This window comes from Fringilla coelebs (genome assembly GCF_963513975.1).
Source record: "Fringilla coelebs genome assembly, chromosome: 12".
Lineage (NCBI taxonomy): Eukaryota > Metazoa > Chordata > Aves > Passeriformes > Fringillidae > Fringilla > Fringilla coelebs.
In genome coordinates, this window is record NC_140038.1 from 14234733 (window position 1) to 14257530 (window position 22798).

The window sequence follows — 22798 nt, forward strand, 5'->3', positions numbered from 1 at the left end:
CATAATGCCACAGTTCTATGTGGGTCTAATGCTAAGGGACCTCCTGCTCTAATATTGGGGTTCCTATACGTTAATAAATAAAACTGTCATCATTTCTGGCTAGGGCATCTTGAATTCAGATTAACTTCCAAGAACACTGTAATTATCATACATGATGTGTAGTTCTATTTAGAATTATGCACTATATCTAATTTAAGTGTGTAAAATTATACAATACCCTTACTGTGGTTTGATGGGGAACTCAACCTAAAGCTAAAGCCTGACCAAAGAAAGAGGGTATGTAAGGACAAGTTTTCAGCAGAAGAGGTATAAGTACAGCATTCCCTGTGGCAAAGCTGCATTCCTCATCTCTTGCAATACACTTAAATTTAGTCAAGGGACTCAAAGGTATTACTTTGTTTCAACCTCAATGCTATTGGGGGGGGGGTGCTGCTTTTTTTTATCCCTTAATTATTATTCTAATCACTGGAGAAGCCAGCTTACATGATCCCAAACAAATTACATGTACTACAAAGATGTCTACACACTAAAACTTCTCATCCTGCACAAAGCATAGGAAAATACTTCACAGGTGATCAGCAGCTGCCATGTTGGACAACTGGTATTTATCCATCACTTTAATACACTGTCAAGTTTCACTGAAGATAGGAATAGACCAACTGGTCACACTCTGAAGTTTTGCATCTTCCCTTAGTTTCCTCTCAGCTGTCACTTTACACTCCCTGAAACAATGGAACATGTAAACACCCAACTGCAACCTATAAACGTGCATTCAATGTCTATTCACATTCAACTAATGCAATGGTTTCATGAAAAAGGTAATTTGGGGCTTTAGATACCTCTGTAACAATATTGCTGGGACAGGAACTGATCTACCCTGAAGACTTCATTTTTCAAAAGCTTGGATTGGCTCTTGGATCTGGTTTGTGGTGCAGCTCTCTGCCAGAGGAGTCAAAGTTAACAGTGCACTGCAGGAGCAAGGTGAACCTACCTAAAATTTAACACACAGCCTCACTTACAGCTTAAGCCTAGGAAAAACAACACAACACCAGGAGCTCAGAGCATGAATTAGTGAGAGTTGTCTTGTGTCAGCTTTAACTACCTAAGTGTCAAGTTAACAGATAAGGGGCTAGGGAATTATCAGAAATTTGCAAGGAGATACTCTCCTTTCTGAAGGTTTCCAGAAGTATACCACTTGCTCAGATGGAGAGGTCACTGCTTAAGAAAAGCTTAAAAAAATACTGGAAGCAACTTGATTGAGGACAACTGGCATTTCTTCCCCCACTGCCATCATAGAACAGAAAATAGTTTTTTACACTTCTTCCCTAAGCCCATACAGAACAGACTGCACATATTTCAGTTTCTCAACTGAGGAGAAAGCCAGAGCTGACAGCTCTCGAGTAAGAGTCTGCATTGCAAACACTGTGCTTTAATCACTAGGGCATCCTTTTTACCTACAAAATACTCCAGTTACAACTCTGAACTGCCCTCCTGATAACCAAGTCTGCTATTCATTCTGTTTCCAGACAAGATTCCACTATGTGAGCACACATTTCTAGTACAATGTCTCCCCCACTCACTGTCCAGAACACTTAGATCAGCAAGTTAAGAACACAATCACCTAAAAATAGCATGGCTGGGTGCCACTGTCTCCCCACTTATTACTGTGCTACCTTTGTACAGAGTTTTTTTCTGCAATTCTACATGGAAAAATAAATGGTTTACAGGAGGGACTTGTAATCAAAAAGGCCAAGCTGTTAAGCAGTGGCCTGGGATTTCCCCTATTTCCTCAAGCCACATAAACAGAAATTTACATTTTTAGAAGCATTTTGAACAATAACTCCTTAAGTAGATCCTATTTCTCTTTTTATCCTCTTGCCATGTGATGTATTCTGCCAGAGAACAGACTGACACATGGCAAAGTAACAGCACTTTCTAGAGGAAGAAAAGTTCACAATATAAAGGAAAAGTACACAAACATAGAAAAATGCAGGCCAGATCACCAGCTATTTTGCTTGGCATATTAAAGCCAGAGTCACACTTCAGAATGGATAAAAACGTGGAGAGAAAAAAATCTGCTCACAGGATATTGAGCTTCAACTGTCCGCAACGTGCGGCTTTCTATCACGATGCTCATCCCCTTCCATTCACAAACTATGGCCAACAGGGCTATTATCAGGAAACAATGGAAAAAAGAACAAAGTATTTTCCTTTTTATTATGGTACTGGGTCAGAAACAGGAGGGTTATAAACAAGAACAAGGCCCCTTAGCTTGGCCTAAGGATGCAGTCACAGGCACAGCAGCTTCAGCTAGGCCAGTTCCACAAGAACAGCACCCTCGCTACGGCTTGGAGAAAGGCCCAGTGCCCTTACACTGCCTCCCAGAAATCCCTTCTGTCTCACACCCCTTTTGTGAGGGCAAAAATCCCCACACAACTGTTGAAGAGTATTTGCATTCCTTACATTCAAAAAACCATTAATTTTAACCCATAAACTTGCATTTCAAAAACCAGCTTTCCCAGTGTAAAACTTGATGGTGCTCAAGGAAACCCAGCAACACTGCACTGCACATTTTACACTGCATTTGCCAACCTGTTTAAGTTCACCAGGTAGAGCTTTCATGCCATAGAAAAAAGTTTGAAAAAATTCTCCATTTCAGGCCTTGACAGTCTGAGAAATTGAGGTGTCAGAGCTGCAGCAAGGACAGAGGTATTACCAGAGAAGACTAATGTTCCAAGCGTTCTGATTGTGTAGTGTGGGATCTGAGGTTGAAGACAGAAGGATAAGTAGGTAGCAACTAATCAGGGATTTATTTATATACAGAATGACTAGGTATAAACTTAAGACCATGGGTCACAGTCACATTATGACTTCGCAGAATTACAAGCTAATTCCTGCAGAAAGAGACCAGAGGCAAGAGCCAAAGGTTTCACAGACACCAAGTAAGAGAAAAGCAAATGCAGGAAGGCAAGAAAAATCAACCAAGTGATCAGAGTATGAAATGAAATTTTTTTGTTGTTATACTGGAAGAAAAAAATTAAAGCAATTACTCCACTGCTACGCACAGAAGTTTAAAATCACTTTTAAATGCACCCCAAGCACCAAGTTTGACCGGACTCATTAAGAAGGCCATAAAGACATGCCCAGCTGCCAGACCATTCTACAAATCAAACACTCCTTTATCTCGGCACTATTAGCCCCTGCATGGTTTGTCATACACAACTGATAATTTGTTTGTTATGTAACTAATAGTAATACACTTACCTTAACCTATTGTTACGCATGCTGCCTTCCTCCTCTCCAAGGATACTTTAAACAAACCCCATGAAAACATGTTGATACTCAAAACAATTCTGAGCCATTCTGAAGTCTTTTCCCTAAAAAGCATTTCAGCAAAGTCTTTCCATGTTGCCACAATTCTCTTCTCTTTCTTTGCACGTTAGTAATCAAATATTTTGGTATCATAAATACTTTTCTTGTCACCTTTCACCTGAAGGACAACATTTGTTTGATAACTGATTCTAATTAATACCTACAAAATCACTTAAGGACTTGACACCAATATCCAACAGCATGTCATACTAGCATGGTATTTGGATAGCATAATCCCAACATGAGAAGTCTGGTGAAATTCACTCAGAAAACCCTCTGGTATCAGAAACTAAAGCTACCTGATAAGCATCTTACCTGATTCTGAAGGAGCTGGGCAAAGAGAGCAATCTCTGAACCTTTCAGTTAAACACTCACAACCACTTCTTTTGCCCCTACCTTGATAATGATGCAGATTCCAATGCAAGGTCATCCTGTTGCACAGAAAACATTCTGGTTCATGACAACATTGCATTGCAGGATGTGATTGTATCTGATTGTATCTGATTTTAGAAAAACATGTTGAATTCATACAAAATTCATGCACGGGGTAGTAGAGAAACAATTTTATCCTTCTTTGCAGTCTTGTATCTTTCCTGCCACCCCATCCTTGAAACCAGCATGATCAACAACTCACTGAATGTTTTCTTCTGGCAATCTAAATTAGAGATAGCATTCTGCATAAAATGCATTAATATGTCCAATTTAAGTACAGAATGGCACATTTTTGCCTGAAGAATCAGTGGTTCTCTTGCTGCAAACATTCTTTTAAAACTTAAGTGGAAAATACCTGCCTTTCTCATGCAATAGTTTGTTTTCACCAGCACAATTATATTCCACAGCACACACATGAAAATCATCCAGACTCTTGCATTGTTCAAACCAATGGTGAAAACTTCAGCCTTGCTTAAAAAAACCATGCTATGCAAAATGTTTCAATGAGCCCAAAACACCTCACCTCCATCTCAGAAATACCTCTCTTAAGTTCCCATTCCAATTTGACTATTGAGTTTATATTTGTCTCCTGAATTCTTCACATAGATAAAGATGCATTATCATTATGAATTACAGGACACACACTCGTGCAGTGCTGTCTTAAACCCTGGGCTAGCTAAATTGCTGGGGTGGCTGCCAGGGCCTGCCAAGCCAGCCACACTGTTTATAGTTTAGTTCTCCAGATACAGGATTATTACGTTTCAGACTGACAAATACCATATCCTGAAGGTTAGAGTCCTGTGACACAAATACATCCTGGCAGGGCAGAACAGCTGAGCAGGGGTGGTCTTCAGCACAGAGACAGTTTGAGCTCCTGCAAGACTGCTGAGGCATTAAGTTAAAGGAAGAACTGTGGGTTTAATAAAACTGCTGCTTAGAAAGGAGCTATTTTTAGCAAATACTCAAACCAGTGTGTTCATTTGTTTAAGTAATACTCAAAATACTGTCTTAAACTGAGTTAAATCCTAACCTGATCCATCTTCTGCTCCATTTAGATCAACTTATCTCTTAATGCATAATTTAATAGCCAAAAAAGTTACTTCTCAAATTGAAAAAACCCTCAGTTTCTTTCAACAATTGGAGAATGAGCAAAAAGCCCCAACATGATTGAGGAGAAACAGTTTTTGCACTGTCAAAGCTTTGTTTTAGCTAATCTCTGTTTAGCTCAAAAGCCCTATAAACACACTTGGAAGAAGGGATCTGTTAAAAATATATCACCCCACCCCTTCAATTAAGGGCTGAGTAGCTTATGACACATCTGAGAGATCCAACAAGAACAGGGAAGAAAGACTTTATGTTCCTGATACTTCTAAAGGTAAAAAAAAAAACAAAAACAACAAAAACCAAAGCAGGTTTAAAAATCCCAAACATGTTTCATGCATCTTTTAAATGGAGTTTAAACCAAGAACAGATCCCAACTATTTTTATTCCTTTGTAGGTCATGTGCAATTAAATGCTTATTTTCACAAAACCTTATTACAGTGTAAACATCACTGGGCAGATGATCTGCCCCACCCAGAGCGAGCTCTGCACCACAGGAGGACACACAACTATCTCCTGAGGAGCCCTTGTATCTGCAGGATAGGGCTGGTCCTGGGCACCAATCTGCCCTGCAACAGCAGCCCTGTGCTGATCACACCTCCTCAGCTCACCCCTTTCCTAGAAACTGCAAGAAAACCTGTTAGAGGCCAAACCTCCCAGCTAAAAGCAAGGGCAGGTGTCCCTGTTTGGGCATGACTGACACGCTCTAGGATGACATTATTCTTCTCCCACCTCCCTTCTGCCTTGGGCCCAGGGCAATTAGCAGAAATGATCCCTAAACCACTTGGGAAACAGGGGGAGGAAGAGGAGAGGAAAAGAGCCAGTTGGGCTGGCTCCAGCCACTAGTTCAGAACAATTTGAGCCAGCCTAGCTGACTGTGCCTGCAGTGCTCACAGAAGCTACTCTGCTGGGAGCGTGCAGGAGGCCACACGTGTGGCAGAGAGGGCCCAACAGGCAGGGGGATCCAAAGCCCACATTCCTGGTTTCAGGGTGGACAGCAGCCCTCCATAAGGCTTGGGGATATTTTACAGAGATCCACAGAGATCCGCCCACGGCAGGCACACAACCTGCACAAGTAGCACTGAACAGAACCAGAGTGCAGGGTTCTCTGTTCATGCTGTGCCACCCACCTCACACTGGGCAGTGCCACCAGCAGCCAGTGAACTGTAGGGCACAGGTGCCCTTTGTCTGGGGAGGGGAGATAAAATTTCATCCTGCATTTTGTACACAGGGTTACAGCAGATTTTGAGAATCTCTTATTCACATCAGAGATGTATATTCCATCCTGGCAGCAGAAGCAGACACATAAATCCCACAGCACACAACACATTCACAGTGTTTAAGATCTGCAGATGGAGCATGTGCAGGAGAAGGTTTTATGAACAAGAAATGCTGGAACAACCAATCATCGTGCAGGGACAACACGGGTCCTGCCAGCAACGGCTTTGAATGCAGGCAAGAAACATTTGCTGTAGCCTGAATACAGAAGTTGTACAGCTGTGCCAGCAAAGTGCTATGTTTATCCTTTAGGGCAGATTTGCTTTCTACAAACAGCCTGCATTAGAACTGTATACATGTGGCAAGAGAGTTGAGCATTTCACTCCTGTGTTGAATAAATCAGCAAAACTGGTCCCAAATAATACATCTTCCCTAAGTTGGGGGCCAGAGGGGACTCAGAAACATGGCTGCTCAGTGATCAAGCAACAGGAAACAAGTTGCCTCATGTATTCAGCTTTTATCTGGTTCTAAATGAAACTAGGTTTTGGCTAAATGTGATATTTAATAGCACAAAAATACTTTAGTTGGCTTGCTTTAGTTTTAGCAATTCTAATACACATACTCATCAGTTTAGACAAATTCCAGCTAACACTAGTATTCTTCTTGCCCTCAGCTCATACACCTGATCCAGGCACTTAGTCTTAGGCCTAGCATCACATGGAAGTTAAGAAATAAATATCCAGGTATTAAACCCAGTACAAGAAACCTACCCCACCTGTCTGCTAAAAGACCATATATAGTCAGTGCTCATTCTAAAATAGTATTTTCAGGGTTTAAATACAATGCAGGGCATTTAAAAATGGCATAAACAGATAAAGACAGCAAGAGCAAATTAATAATTCAGACCTATAAGCCACTGGCCCATGGCAAGACACCAGTGTGTGATAGATATATATATATATATATATATATATATATATATATATATATACACACACACACACATACAAAAAAGCAATCTATAACCAGCGTTTTGGGAGAAAACAGAAGGGCTCAACGTAAAACTGAAAGAACGAGGAATACTTTGAAAATAACACTTGTTTACATTCAGTAAAGGTCTAAGCAATTGCTTTCCACGGTCATTTGAAAGACTGTTGCTCAATTTTTCACATCCATTCTTCTATCACCATGACTAATCATACAAGGCCCATCAAACTTCTTAGACTCAACAAGTACTGGGGACATGAGTATTTCTTTCCAATTCCCAGAAGCAGCTGTGTATCAACCCAAGAGATTTTATAAAAACAGGACATATTCAGGGAAGTAAGAAAATAGATTTCCCAAACTGAAAGCTTTATTCTGTATGTGGCCTCATCTAATACAGAAAGGGTGACAATTAAAAGAAAGTCTTCATTCTCATTAGAACCCCCCTGTTTCCTGCCTCGCCACTTCCTGCTCTCCTCCCTCTCACCCTATCCCATGACAATTCATACTTTTCCTGTTCCTGAAGCCCTTTCAGATTCACAAAGTATCACTAAAAATACCATATATGATACAACTGGTGCAGAAACTGAAAACAGTCTTCCCTCAAATAAAACACCTGCTACCATTAGGCAATACAGGTTTCCAAAGAGATTCAGACCAATTCCAAAGGAAAAAAAATCCTCCCCCCCTTTTTTTTTTCCCCTTAGCTGGAAGGGTAATAGCTGCACCACAGAGCAGTAACACTTCATTTTTCCTGCCTGTGTTTGTAATCAGAGCTCTTACAGACCCAGACACCCTAGAAAACTGATTAAAATTGAGGAAAGAATTGTGATGTTTTACATAGTTTTTACATATCTTTGTTCTGAATGCTAAAGACCTGAGAGACATTCTTCTCATCAAGAACAAACACACAGACAACAGCACAGCAGCCTTCAGTGATACAACAAAGGACAATTTAAGACAAATGACTTGGAGCAAATGCTATCACTGAATAATCCCACAGCAGCTGTCATAATTAGTTACCTCCAATCTCATCAGAATCAGGGAAGTTAGAGTTAAAATCGAGCTCTCTTCCTGTAACATTGTGTAACTCCAAAACAGCAGCATTATCCTCGCTATTTTAGAATTAACATTTCTCCATAAGATAATGTGGAACCTCTCGATTCTTCCACGCCAGAACACCCGGTGCAAGGCGAGAGATGACAAAAGAAACTCGGTCAAGTTTGAGTCTCTCAGCACCTTATTTCCTGTCTAAAGAGCCCTTTTGTTCTGCTTCCCTGCATAAATGTTAATATCCTGCCATCATTAGAGAGCGGAACGACGAAGGAAAGCCCCACGCACATGAACTCCACTGCCCCGGAGGGCGGAACGACGCCACACGACGCGATTAGAACGGCAAAATTCCTACCAACACGATCTCCACAATTTTCTGTTCGCTTCACCCCAGATTAACTTCACTTGGAGCTGCACTTCGGCGCAACCTACCGTGGGCACGGGGCCCGCCCTCCCGCTCCTATTGGCCGAGGCGGCGAAGGCCCGCCCCGCCGGCCGGGCCGCGCCCGCTGATTGGCGGAACGGCCTGTCCGTCACGTAAAGAACTTTTCCTTGCTAGCAGGTTAGGCTGGGCGGGCTCGGGCTCCCCGGGCGCGCGCTCTTAAAGGGACCGTGCCCCGCTGCCGCCGTGACAAACCCGAGCCGCGGGCGGGCGCACCCCGCGACTGATGGCCGGGACGGACCCCGGCCCCGCGGGGCGCCCACCCCTCCCGGCACCTCGCTACAGGACGGGGGGTCAGGGGTGGAAGAGAGGATAACACCGAGCGGGCTGGGAACGCTTCTCCCGCGGCAATTACACAACTGCCGCTTGCTCCACTTATGGGATAAAATTAGCTGTGGGTTTGGAGCCCATCCGCGCTTTAAGGGTGACTGGAGTTACCCTGGGAGGCCGAGCACACTATATAAATTAGTAACCCCGGCTAAAAATACATCGGGTCGCCGGTTCCAAAGACTTCCACCCATTTAAAGCATGAGTCAGCAGGAGCTCCGCAGGAAGTGACTGTCTCCATCCCACAAGGTACCACGGCTTCTGCCAGAAACTTTTTGTGCTTATTCAGGCTTCACTTGACTGAACAAATTTGCAAGATCCTGGTCACGTTATGACAGCAGCGTTTCTCACGGCACAGCTTCCTCCCAGCACTACACAAAAACCTGTCTTCTAGATTAAAAGTGGTTCTTTTTCCTTTGTGCAAACAGAACTATCCGGTGAAAAGATGCGTAAAAGCAAAACAAGGCTTAACAAATATTTCACAAGTGCAGATAGGACACCTGTTCCAAGATGAACCTTGCCCCATCCTAACAAGCAACACAGGGAAGAGCCAGATCACAGTCAGTGTTCCCTCCTGCACCCACAAGTATCATCATAGTTACACAAGACTTATCTGGGTAGCAAGGCTGCCTTACATAAAGTATTTTCACGTGTTTAGTGTAAAATATCTAAAAATACCAAGCTAGAGGAAGATAAAGCACTTGTCAGCACAAGCACATTGGGGTTGTTTTTGTCCTGCGCGAAGGCAGAGAGGAAGAACTTGTTTCTGGTTCTTGTCACCTTTCCCAGTGCTGGAACAGCCTGCCTTCCCTTACTTCACCCACTACCATTACCACAAAACAGGGAAGTTTTAACTTCCCTAACACAGATTAATGAAGTCCAAGGCAGTCCAGCACACTGCTTTACAGCAAATATTACACAGCATCAGGAAAATATGTACAGCTAAGTGCTCCCTTGAGCTGTGATGCACCAAAGAGAGCATAAAAAACACCTTCACAAGGGACATTTACTTCTGCAAAAACAATGAAATTGCACATTTTGTTTTACCTATTTTAAAGCAACCTATCATGCCACAAAACCAAGTACAAGTGAAAAGCAGCAATTGGCTGTAAGTTGATATGTATGAAACACTACAAGAGCAGAATTAACAATATTCACATAACTTCCCCCACAACACCTAAAATATAAACTGAAAGAACCAGACCTTAATCCTTGCATATGAATTCAGGGCCCTATGAGAGCCAGCACCGCTGGCAGCTGGAGTCCCCCGAGCATAACTCATACTTGCATGACACTTTTTTTGACAAACCTTTATCTATGCAATCAAAACCAAGAACACAGTTCGCACAAACAAAACAGACCAATAAAGTGTCCCTCAAGTATCTCAGGAACCAATCTTGGAAAGCTTCAATTCAGAGCACATTAACTTTAGGCCCACAGAAACAGCAGCACAAGTCACAAATGACATCAACCAAACTGCCAAGTGCTAGAAGATGTGACAGCCCTATAGTCAACATTGTTGTTGGGGTACTTTAAAAAGAAGAGGGGAAAAAAACCCAAACCAAATATACTACTCCAAAAGTCTCCAGCTCTATTTGCTACCACAGCAGTCTCACCACCTCGTAATGGCAATGAAAAATAATTTTTATCATCAAACACCCCACACTTCAGCTCATGCTTCTGTCACACAGGCAACTAGCAGTTCTTATCACTACAGTGGAGATGTTCCATCCCTTTTCCTCCCCACCTCTTCCCCCCACAAGCCCTGCAGTCTGGCCAATTCCTGAAACCAGCTCTGGTGCTAATCAGCCCCTTCCACCTGCCTGGAGTCTCTGAGCTGGCAGAAGTTTGGCCCGCCTCTGATGAGCAAGAGTACGGCTTACCCAGAGCAGAAGGGGGATGGCCATGCAACTCAGCACTGGCCTCCCAGATTTTCTTACCTCATCTCATTTAAAACCAAAACACACCCACACCACAACTGTCCTAATAATAAAGTCCCAAGAGTTATTTTCTATCCTCATAAAAGTGAAGATCTCCACATCATCTGTGGAGTATCCAAACTAGATTCATGGTTGACCCTCTGGTCACTGGACTAGAATTCACAGGTAAACATATTTGTATTTAAACGTTGGGAATCCATGCATTAAAAAACTGCTATTCAAGTCATTACCTCATGCTGAAGGAAATGTAGTGAAACTGGATAAAAAAGCCTAATATTCAGCCTCAGTTTCTGCAAGAAGCCATCTATTTTCCCTCTAAACACACATACATTCTGGAAAAATGGCACAAGCACATTTTAAGGTTCAGGCTCAAGCCTTTGCTAATATCTTTGCAATATCTGCAGCAATGCAGAAAAAAGGAAAACAGCAGATAGCAGCTGCAAGACACTAAGCAGGGAAGCTTTCACAGAAGTGTTAAAAAAAAAAAAATCAGTTTGCCGCCACCCAACTTTGCACTTGGACAGTAAGAGAGCACCTGACTCTCATTTGACTATGGTAATCAGACAACAGCTAAAAGGCCATTTGTTCTGTAATCTTAACACACAGAGAAGACAGCAAGTTTGGGACACTTGACAGCTCAAGAGATCAGGAACAGAGCCCTCCATCTGTAAGTCACCAGTTCAAACAGAGCCAAGAATAGTAGTGATCAAAAGCCACATGTGATGGCTGTTCAGGGATTAGATGAAGAGACGGTTACTCAATCCAGGTCCCAGCAGACCAGTGTGAACCACAAGAGCTTTCTTCATTATTTTGCACCTGGTTTTCAGTCCTGAATCCATTACACCTCCTGGATTCTGTATATGTTAATAAGTAGCAAAGAAACTGATCTGCTGCATACACACACTGAACTGGCATTGGACAAAAGGACTTTATCCTCTGGTTGTCAGTGGTGTCTGCACAACAGCATACTGAATTTTTTATTCTTTATTATTATAGTTCAGACTTTTAGCTTTTCTTATTACTAGAGACAGTTTTCAAAGTAATATTTAACTTCCCATCCCTTTCACACCCTCAGATGCTGTAACCCTATTTATAAACAATAGTTCCCAAACTTGCTGTGTACATCTGAAAATATATACATTTTAAAAGTACATTAGCATAGGAATTCCAGAACATTGGCATTTGAGAAATGACTTTTGAGACAACATTATAAAATTTTTTATCAAACCGAAAAAACCCCATTATTTCATGAGTGCCAGGTCTACATAAAGGTGTGGGGGGGGGAATCCCCATGTGAAGAAATAAACATTCCTTTTCATATTATGCATTCTTCAATACATCCATCTGCAAAGTCTGCTAGCAGTAGCTCCTTTCCAGCCTGACTTTAGTTTTGAAAGTCTACAAAAGTACCTGGAATTTCCAAGCTGGATAAGCAAGATGAAAACAAGTTCAGAGTGTATGTTGACTGAAGGTCCCCAGAGCTTGGGTTCATTGTCCTGCTTCAAACACCACTACCAAAAACAATCTTCTACAGAAGCCCAACAATACACAGTTCATAGTTCTTAGTAGCACATTACTTCCCGAGAATGAAATTGCTGATGAAAAGCCAAGGTCCTAGAAACCTAGCAGGAAACTTATCCTTAGCTGTAACTAAGGAGGCCCTCACGTACAAAGAATTCAACTTGCTATTCCAGGAGTTTGAAGAGAACAACATACCAGACTGATGAGATTTCAGTAATCTTGAACTTCTGAGATTCCTCTTGCTGCTTTCAATCCCAGACGTACTACTGCACTGCAATAATCAGATCTGGAAACAACAAAGAGGTGCATGTGGTAAATACAGAGAGCTCTGTTGAGCTGTCTGGACAGCAGCACAGACACAGCAGACAGACACATCCCACTGGATTGTTTTAGCAGCTATCTCAAACCACCCAAAGCTCAGCTGACTTGAGATATTATTAAAGTTTCAGCATGTTAAACCCCAACTCTTTCTATCTAGGCAAAAAGCTCTTAACAGAATCATTTGTCCCTGCCCTGTGGCCTCCTGGCCTATAAAGCTGGACATTCCCAACAGGTCTCAATTTCTCAGCAGCTGCCATACAGGTTTGCTTTGGGGTGGTCGTTCATGTTTTTTGGGGGGGGGGGGGGGGGGGGGGGGGGGGTGTGATTTGGTTGTGGGTTTTTTTCTTTTTGTTTTTTAAATAAGAACACGAAATTTTATCTTGTACAGCTGCACAATCAAGGTCTCTGGTGACAGAGGGCCACATCACTTGCTTCAGCCAAAGTCCTTGAAAAAGGATCCAGACATTTTAAAAGACACTTCCTTGATATCAGGTATCTCTTGGGTGGAGCAAAAATAACTATACTACAGTTTCCATTGAATTCAGCATGGTCCAAGAGCATTTATATGTAATCTATAATAATCTTTGTAGGTCAAATGATGCATCTTGAATACTAGTCACTGCCCATTCAGTATTTAAAAAAAAAAAGTGCATAGCAATTAACTGCCAAGAAAATGGAGCCAGAAGTTTGTAAAATTCTAATTTTCTCAGAAATCAGACTGATTAATATAGCTGTTACAAAACGACACACTTTCACAGAAACAGGGATTACCTTTATCTGTAACCATAGCAACTTTTCAGTAGTTTGTGTTAATGTTACTCTCCCTCTGATAACTTGCCACTCTTTCAAGCTATTTGTGTAAGGTTTTGAATGTGCCATCTGAGACCAAGTAGTAACAAGAAGTTGAAATGTAAACTTACATTCTTCAATCATACTCCTGTAAGTATACTATGTCATACCCAATGCTGTTAGTTTTTACCATAAATTCATGATTAGTCTAGAAGTTAAATAGTTACAGATTAAAAAAAAAATACCATGATTCACAGGTTTTTAAGACAAACATTTTAAGAGGTATTCTATGAATATATACAGGAGACAGTTTTCCCACTAGTGAAGCATATATTCTTCTCTATCTACAAAGTAATAAACCAAAAGGAATTATGCCACTGACACGTCAGAGACTTTGTTATTCAGTACCATAAGGAACAAAAATCCTCCCATTATACATTTATTTTGGCCTGAACAAATACAAGACAAATCAGAAAAGAGCCAGTCCCCTTGTTTTAAAAGATAGAACAGATACCTCAGCACTACAAAAACAAATCAGATAAAATTCAAAGAGTAAAGCTGTAAAAGTTAAGAGGACAGACAGGAAAGAGACAAAGGAATGAATTGACATATTTACTTCCTCAATTGTTGACTTACCATCATCCACAGAAGAGGATTAGCACTCTGTGCAAAAAATTATTTAAGATGACACAAGACAAACAAAAATATTTACTTTTAAGTAGTAGGAAGAGAGAATAATTTATATTTTTTTTTATTGAAGTTCACAGGGCAGCTCACAAAGCTGTGCCCCTCTCTTTTCAGTGTAGAGTTTGGCACAGTTAAGATGTGAGCACAGAACCTTAGAAGAGTGAAAGAAGCTCGGCACGCTCTTTGCTCCCTGTAACTCTTATGCAATGACACCTATTATGGGACAAGCCTGGACAAACACTCGGGAATGGACTTCAGAACACAACGGTGCACTTGAAGTCAATCCATGCAGGGGGTGAAGTAACAACCACGGTTTTGCTGAATGCCTCCACATTACACCAGCACATATGGTGGAAGCTTCTGTATTTCGTTGTTGCTGCTGTTGTTATTAGCAGTAAGGTAACTGCCCTTTTTATTTTCTAAGGTTACCCAATCCTAACATCCTGTGGAAACACGAGTGGATGTTCACACCCTTTATCTATCACTCCAGGCTTTTGGCAAAGCCTAGGAGGCAAGTTGGGTTAAATCTCACAGGCTTCCTGGGCGAACACCAAAACAACAACAATAACTTTTCATAAAGCAAAACGGCAAAGTACGCAGACTTTACAAGGGTTAACCCTTGGTTTAACTAGAAGAGCGGTACAACACAAAGCGCACGTTGATTCCCGAGCACCCCTGTCCCCACACCAGCCAAACCTGCCGCACTGGGCTCACCCGAGGGGCAGCGGGGCCCGGCCCGGGCTGGGGGAAGGCTGCGGCAGGCAGGGGAGCGCCGCCGGCTCCGGCGCGGTGCCGAAGCCCGGCGGTCCGAGCGGAGGGCGCGGGGCCGGGCCCGGCGGGCGCAGCGCTGGCGGAGGGCCGGCTCTGCCTCTCCCTTCCACCCAAGGACACGAGTACAAACACCTCTGCCCCGGGATGGCTCCTGCGCACGCAGCCGCCCGCCGGGGGTGGGGAGAGGAGGACGGAACCACCAAAAAAGGCAGAGAAAGAGCTACGGGCCCCGCGCCCGCCGCCGCCCCGCAGCCCTTCGCCCGCTGCTTGAGGGGGTCGGGGATACGAAGGGGGAACCCTCCCCACAGCCCCTCCGCCGCTCGCCGGGGCCAGTGGGCGGGCGGCCGCCGTCCCCCCGCCCCGTCGCGGTGCGGGGCCGCCACCGCAACCCCGGCCCGGCCGCCCGGGCTCTGCCGCGCTCCCTCACCTGCGCTGGGCCCGCCGCGCCCGCCGGCCCCGCTCGCTCCTCACCAAACTTTTTTTTCCCCTTTCTCCGTGTTTCGTTGCCCTCAGAGTGACGCGGGCGGGCGCTGATTGGCGGAGCACAGGCAGGGAGGCCGCGGGGAGCGGGAGGCGGCGCCACGGCCCGCGAGTAATTATTACACGGCGACGGCGGCGACGTGAACCACCGAGTGCTATTTAAAGGGACAGCGGCCCGCCCCGCGGCCCCCCCGCCTGCCGGGGTGACCTGAGGCGAACGCGGCTGCGGGAGGGCGAGCGGGCAGCGGCTGCTGGGGTGGCGGCGGCCGCCCTCCTGCCCCACAAATAAATTCATTTCGCTGTAAAATACCCCTGGATGCGCGCTCTGCCCTTCAGGTCCCTGAAGGGGAAGGTCTCTCCTGGCGGGGTTTTCTGCGGGGCTTAGGGCGCTCTGTGGGGTCAGTCCCTCACAGGCCCCAAGCCTTCTGTGCCCTGTGGGAAGGCAGCGGTGCCCTTGGAGTCTCTTCTTACCTATAATGTCACCTGCTTGTTTCTGTTTTCTTCTCTCCTTGTGGGGCTCTCAGACAATCCACTGCTGCTCCTTTACATGGACACCATTCCCACCACACGCCCGATATATATGGATATAGTTACTTTTTTTTTTTTTTTTTAACTACGTTTCCCCCACTTGTCACAGCCCATACCATGCAGGGAGGTTTTAAAGGTGAGATTTAAGGGTGATGAGTGACTTGATGGCTCGGAGCAGATAGGGAGTACAGGATTCCAGGGACATGAAACAAGCCAAAAAAAAGGATAATGTTATCTGTGGATGGGGGAGAGGAGCGGGCCAGGGCTAGAGTAGCTGCCAGGAGGTGAGTGGAGCTTGCAGAGAGTTTTGGAGGAGGGAAGGCCGAGTGTGCAGTCATGCAGCCAGAGAAGGTGAGGCTGGGTAAAACACGTTCCCATTTCATACAATCACAGACTATACTGAGCTGGAATAGGCCCATCAGGATCATTGATTTCCTGCGGGTACTGTGAAGAGATTTAAAATTTGGGGTCTTTTTTTAAGCAGAGGAAACCATTGCAAGGGGGCACATAAAGATTTCAGCAAAGATAAAATCCAAGCAGAGACTTCTCATTGCTAGGAGCTTGCCATCAGCCACGTTGAGAGCTGAGTAGGTAGATCCATAAACCTGGGAAAAGCACTAAAAAGGAAGAAAACATCTTGTTTGTTTGTTTTGAATATCAGAGCTTGGATCAACACTAGAAAATGCTCGTGCAACCAGCATGGAAGTGCTAGCATAGCTTTACAGCTATTTTGGTAGAGATTATTCAGTCTTGGCTGTCTTTGCTGATGCAATACGTTTTCCAAATGCCAGGTTGCATGAGCAGAAGATGACCTGCATTGCATGTGGGTATCACAGCATTCACCACAACATTATTTGGAGCACTTTCATGGTCTTGGCAGTAATCATAAGGAGCTGCAGGGAGTGATGATTGCATTCCTCCCAGCCTCGCCATAATCATCTCTTTTTAACGTGATTTTTTAAAGCTTTGAATTAATTCCCTCTGGTTGTTCTTGGACTGCTTTCTTTGTGTCAAATTTCATCTCATCATTGGAAATATAGATGCAGAATAGCAGGGCACAACATCCTCAGTGTTTAGGAAAAGGCCAACTGATTGTTCTGCAGTTGGGAGTGACCAGCGCAGCAGCTGGCAGAACAGCAGCGCCAATACAAGGGAAATGCAAACAGTGAACAAGACAGACACCTCCTGCCAGGAGTTACTGACCAGCAACACATGGTGCAACAAATGTGAAGCTGTGGCATCAGATGTCAAGGGGGAGCAGCAGAATGTTCAAATGTGATCTTACTCAAGTTGCTGGTGATGCTCGTCAGTTCTCGTGCTGAAAACTGAGAAAACTCATTAACAATAATGCTGGAGTAAATGGGGTTTTTTGGGGCATTCAGAATCACTATGTTTGGTACAGTCAGAAGTTGCCACAGCTCAGAAGAGGCAAACAACCTCTAGGAAAATAGGGAACACAGTTTTATGCCATTTGCATTAAAAAAAACTAGTAGTCAAGCTGTCTCTGAGGAAGAAAATTCCCAAACGAGATGGCCAGGTTTATTCTTGGGGTAGAATAAAGGATGCATTTAAAAATTACAAGTACATGTTGTTCCATTGTGAATGAAAATATTGAAGTAATAGTGTTCAGTTTTCTGATTTGAGGATCTAGGTACTGATAGGCTAAAAAACCTTGCTGAAGTCAAGTAGGAGGAAGATTAAAAGGGAAGTGTATAATCAGAGAAATGGCTAAGGTGTTAACCACCCAGAGAAGGGCATCCTTGGCTTTGAAATCAGCTGAAGAAGTCAAAAGTGATTCTGAACCAGCAGCTGAAAACAGAAGCCTGTTTTCTGTGGACCACTGCAGAGAAGGAGTTGGAGGCTATTGGTCCACCTTAAGTTGATCAGAATAGTTTTTATTTTTAAGAGTGCACAAATGTTCAGTAGGGCACAGGACTGCCTGAAGCATGGGGAGCCTGATATTCAGTGGGATGTTCTTCGTGGAACAGCTTCATTCTACCAGGCACGATTTTGCTTTGACAGAGAAATCCAAAAGAAACTCCAAACAATTAGGCAGGAGATTCTAGTCCAAGCTGAAACAGCCAGGTGAAAGGTTTTTCCCAGCTGTGCCAGTGATTTGATGATGTATGGCAAAATGGTGAGTGGTAATCAGTGAACGTTACTTCCTCTTCTGTAACGTCACAACTGGAACAGTGTTTATTCTCCTTGACCTACATTACTCAGCTCTGCTTTCATATATTAATGCCCCCATCACCTTCATTCTCCAGCACAACTTATTTTCTTGGTTTTAAGGACTATCTATTCATATACCTCTTTAGAAAATATGGGCACAATTTTTCTGAAAGAGGTTTCTTCTGATTTTTACTTGCTTCTCCCAAATCCGTTAATCTATCTGCTAACAGAGAGGACCTTTTCCTTTGCCTCCTTTTATGTTTGCTTCTGCTACGGTGGCTTGTTATTTCTTTTGCTAAAGCTTTAGATATCACTAGAGGAATCTTAGTAATGTATTCATTTTGAGGTAGATTTATCTTCAGAGCTGGAAAATGGAAAGTCTCTTCACCTCAGTGGGCTTTGGATCTGGTGTTAAGTGCTAACATCATTTCAGTTCTAATCTTCTTGTTTGGGGCCCAGTGCGCAGCTCCTGACTCTGCTGAGATTTTCACCATAGGTTTATTGAGAGCAGAATCAGCTCCTGCTTCCTGAGAGACAGACTATAAAAACAGGAAAGAAATAAGCACATGGCTCTCTTGAACAAGTGAATCTTAAATTTAGTTTTATTTGATTTTCAGTCTCACTGGATTTTTTTTTTTTATCCACAGGTACTTTGACCTGTTCTAAGCCTTATCCTAAGAGGATGAACTAGAGTTTCAGCTACCCAGGCCTACTGGAAATTGGGCCCAGCAGTTATTTGGCAGTGGCCTTCATGAGCAGCAATGCCAGCTTTCCATTGCAATGCCCACATTCAGAGATTTGCAGAATTAGAGTCTAAATTCTGCTTTGCAAGCCCAGAATGCCACTGACTTCAAGGGGGTTGTAGGATTTTAGCCAAGAGCAGAAATTGGCCTAGGATTTTTTCAGACTCCCTCATGCTTCTGTTTCTATGATATTACCATCAAGCTCTATTAGCATGCTCCATGATGCATTTTACTTTTAAATTGCATAAAGGATATTTACTGTGCTGATGCTACATAGTTTGCAAGAAAGATGCACATGTGGAAATGAAAAAACATCAATTACCATCAGGATTTCCAGCTTTCAACATTCATTTTCCAAAACAACCCAGGGACTATTTCTCATCAAAAAAAGAGAGCAGAAATGAAAATCCAATTTCTTGGCATTTAAGTATGGCATTCTGGAGCCTTACTCATCAAGCCTGTTGTGAAAATGGTTGGAATAAAAAAGCCTCATATTGTTCAAAACTTTAATACTCTGCTTTTGTTTTCTGTATACTGGTTTCCCAATCAGAGGCATGAGTCCATCCCTAAAAGTAATGAAATGTTTTTCTGCCTCTCAGAGGATGGGAGAAAAACTCATCTCGTGGAAACTGAGTGATCATCAGGGATGATAGGTAAAAACACCGGTAGAAGTTGAGAATTAATGGATGAAACCTGTGGAAACAGGCAGGTGAGATGCCAGGCATCAGACAGTGGAGCCAGGTCAGTGCTGCCCTGCCCACAGGGGTGGCACCACTTCAAGACCAGTAGCTCCTGCGTGCTCCTGGGAGCTGCTGAAGCCGAGAGCAAAGCGGCTGCTCGGTGACTTTCCTGGGCAAGGCAGCTCAGGGAGGAGGGGTTCCCCATGGCAGGCTGCTTTGGAGCCACCGGGCAGCGCAGCATCTTTCAAAATGAGGCAGATTGTGTTGCCACGTGGTTACAAATCTGGAGCTTCCTTCTAGATAGCCTTGTTTAGGAATCTGGGCTGGGGCCTTTTAAAGCCCTAATGACTCCCCACTTAAGCTTTTAATATCCATGTTAAATAGTTCATTGAGCATTCAGGAGAGCACTGTGCCATTGTGGGCTGATGAGTAACTTTAGGCAAAGAAGTTATTTTGTACCTCTGTGCTTTTTCTTCTCCTGCATCTGCTTTGTCTGTGTAGATAGTTAAGTCTTTCAGGGCAGGAGTGGCTCATGCTGTGCGTGTCTAGTCATCAACACAGCAAATCCAGTCTCACTGGGAGACTCTCTGCCATAACACAACCCTCTGAACATGTCTGTCTATGCTTTCTATATGCTACAGGGTTTGAGTATTAATTACTATTAATTACTATTAAAACCTGGACTCCTAAATTCTGTAACATTGAAGTAGCCATTTACCATAGGCATAAACCCTTCCACAAATGGGTCACTGTCCAGAAAGCCGGGAGGCTATCAACTGCTCTGGTGACCAGCTGCTAAATTGCGAGGACACAGGGACCAGAGATGCTCTAACAGGATGGCTTTGGCCCCTGAAAAGTCTCCATGTACTCAGGAAAGCTGGCCCTACCTGTTTCTGCTCTAACCCTTGAAATTTAAGGGGAGCAAAGATCCCATTGTTGTCAGGGCAGCACTGCTTGGTGATCCTTTAATAGCAGCACTCTTTCAGAGACCTTTAAATCCAGCAGAATTTAATGCCTCCCTGAAGGTACTCTGAGCCAATTTTTGCTTTTGCAACTTTTTGTTGTCTCCACTGCATGTAGGGGAGCTCTTAGCTCATACTGTGTCACTGGATTCTTGGATTTAGAGGGTTGTTCTGCATGAATAAACTCAGTGCCTGGACACATCCTGGTGTCTAGAAAGTAAACAATATGCCTGAAGCACCTGTCAAGGATCTAGGTACAAATGTCCCAAATGACAAAAATGTCTGTTCAGCCGTCTTCCCACCTGCTTAGGAATGCCAGGAGCACCAGACTACTCTGGGTTTGGCACTCTTGTTTGTTCTGTTTCTGTCCATCTGACCTTGCTAGCTCAGATAGGCTATTTGTCAATGCCAGAGGAATCTGCTGCAACAACAGAGGGAGTATCTGGTGTCAGTATTCTCCAGCTCCTTGAGGGAACTACCTCATTAGGGAAGCTAAAACATCGCTTTGATTGCTTGGAAGCAAACCATTTGTTCTCCAAAACTCTCTAAGCAGTTACTGACTTCTTGTAAAATTATAATGCCTGAAGTCTTTTTCTAAAGCAGTCTTGGATACTTGAATGGCTGGAAATTTGCAGGTGATAAAAAGTTTGACAGCAAAGCAGATCTGATCAGTGTTTCCTTAAATTCAACAATTATTCTTCTCTGTCAAAATGTCATTAGATTTTGATAGATTAAAAAAAAATAAAATGTTCTACTGGAGAAAGTTATAAAGCAGGACATTTCTATAGCTTCAGATCCTCAAAATGCATATGAGATTTTGTAGGCTTTCTTTAGGAAATTCGAAGCTGAGGCTTTTAATATACCTACAGCACATATTTTTGTCCCACAATATCCAAGTATTGTGTCATAATCAGCTTTGATCTCTCTCATTAACTTTGGCAGAGGACATCAAGCTGAGATGAGATTACTGCCGTCCTGGTATTCTTCCTCAGAAAAGATGCCTTTTGGAAGGATGATAGCTGGGGCTGCCTTTGGGTAGTACCTTTCATTCAAGGGTTCTAAAGCAATCACAGAAATTCCCAAGTCTTCCTAGCCAGAAATTGGGCCCAGCCTTCCTGCTTTTCTGCAGAGTACTTTGCTCAATGTATCACATCAGGAGGGACAGAGTCTATCCATCTCTCTCCTCTGAGCTGGCAGTTTCCCAGGGAATTGCTGGTGAGCACAGATTACAGACCATGCTCCTTGCACTCTACACAGGGAGAAGGAAGGTGCAGAGAGGGAGAGGTATCATGTTCCTGTTCTCCTGGGACAGATGGAAACCCCTTGGGTAGTATCACATTTGAGCAGCTCCTGCACAGCTGTAGCCATGTGAGGACCACAGTGACAGAATCAGAGCAGAGGCTTGTCCATCCTCATTCCTACCCTATCCCTGATACGCTTTATAAAAGCTGTTCTGGTCCAGCTGATATACTGTTTAATTTAATTTAATATGAAGAAACTCTGATGCATGAATCCCTATACTGTCTTTTAATGTCTTGTGCACTGCCCAGGAGATATTAAAAAGCCATACTACCAACTTAGCTGAGTTACACACAGGAAATGCCCAGTGGACTTCCTGAGAAAAAGTACACACAGAACAAGATTAAGGATTTGGATCACTGACAGGTCTACAGTTGAAGAGCAATAAATCACACCTCTCTCCCAGCTTGCTTCTCTCTGCTTCTTCCTTACTTTTCTACTTCTCCTCTTCTAAATGAAAGCAGACATCTTACAGGCTTGCAAAATCTTCCCTCCTGTGGGAAATTGCTAATTATCAGAGTGGCCACAATAAAGTTCTGCAGAAAGAGAGCAGAATACCACAGTAAAGTGCTGCAGGTTTTTTGGGTTTTTCCTCTTTACTTAAAAAAACTGAAAGTCACACCTTCTAGAATATAGTGTCCTACATGTGAAGATAGAGTGGGTTTCTATGGTTTCTATGTAGTTCAGCCATGAAAATATTGGGGTGTGTAAGTAATGTAAGGTCTTCGTAAATACTGCCTCGTAAAATCTGCTTTATACTCTGCTTTGTTCTTTTATCTAGCATTCTCTAGAATGTGCTTGGGAATATTTATTTTCCCTAATTTCTTTTCCTTAACGGAGGCAAAATATTTACACACCCCACACCAAGCTCACAAAGAATAGTGCTTAGTACTGCTGCTGTTCATTTGCTGGCATACCTTATTATACAGCTGAAAATGTCAACATTAAGTTATGTCTGCATGGCAGGCATTGATGT

General features: G+C 43.4%; 1 protein-coding gene and 1 long non-coding RNA gene across 6 annotated transcripts in view; one reads left to right on the top strand and one right to left on the bottom strand.

Annotated features, from left to right (window-relative positions):
- The window catches only part of ZFAND6 (zinc finger AN1-type containing 6), a 36539-nt gene extending 21030 nt beyond the window's left edge, over positions 1 to 15509 (bottom strand). The window contains exons 1-2 of one of the 5 annotated variants that reach the window (XM_084213975.1): positions 15386 to 15509; positions 12586 to 12676 (exon numbers count right to left, since the gene is read on the bottom strand). Coding sequence is in view for 1 of the 5 variants with exons in the window: in XM_084213974.1 (XP_084070100.1) it covers positions 8449 to 8450 (2 nt within the window). In the remaining 4 variants the exon portion in view is untranslated. Of the gene's footprint in view, positions 1 to 8448; positions 8589 to 12585; positions 12677 to 14136; positions 14305 to 14901; positions 15091 to 15385 lie in introns of those variants that run through there. The other 4 variants (XM_084213976.1, XM_084213977.1, XM_084213978.1 and 1 more) reach the window with 4 other exon arrangements.
- LOC311158529 lies at positions 13095 to 14552 on the top strand. The gene is made up of 2 exons (XR_014616466.1): positions 13095 to 13203; positions 14302 to 14552. It is a non-coding gene; the product is annotated as an uncharacterized lncRNA (long non-coding RNA).
- Positions 15510 to 22798: the final 7289 nt, after the last annotated feature.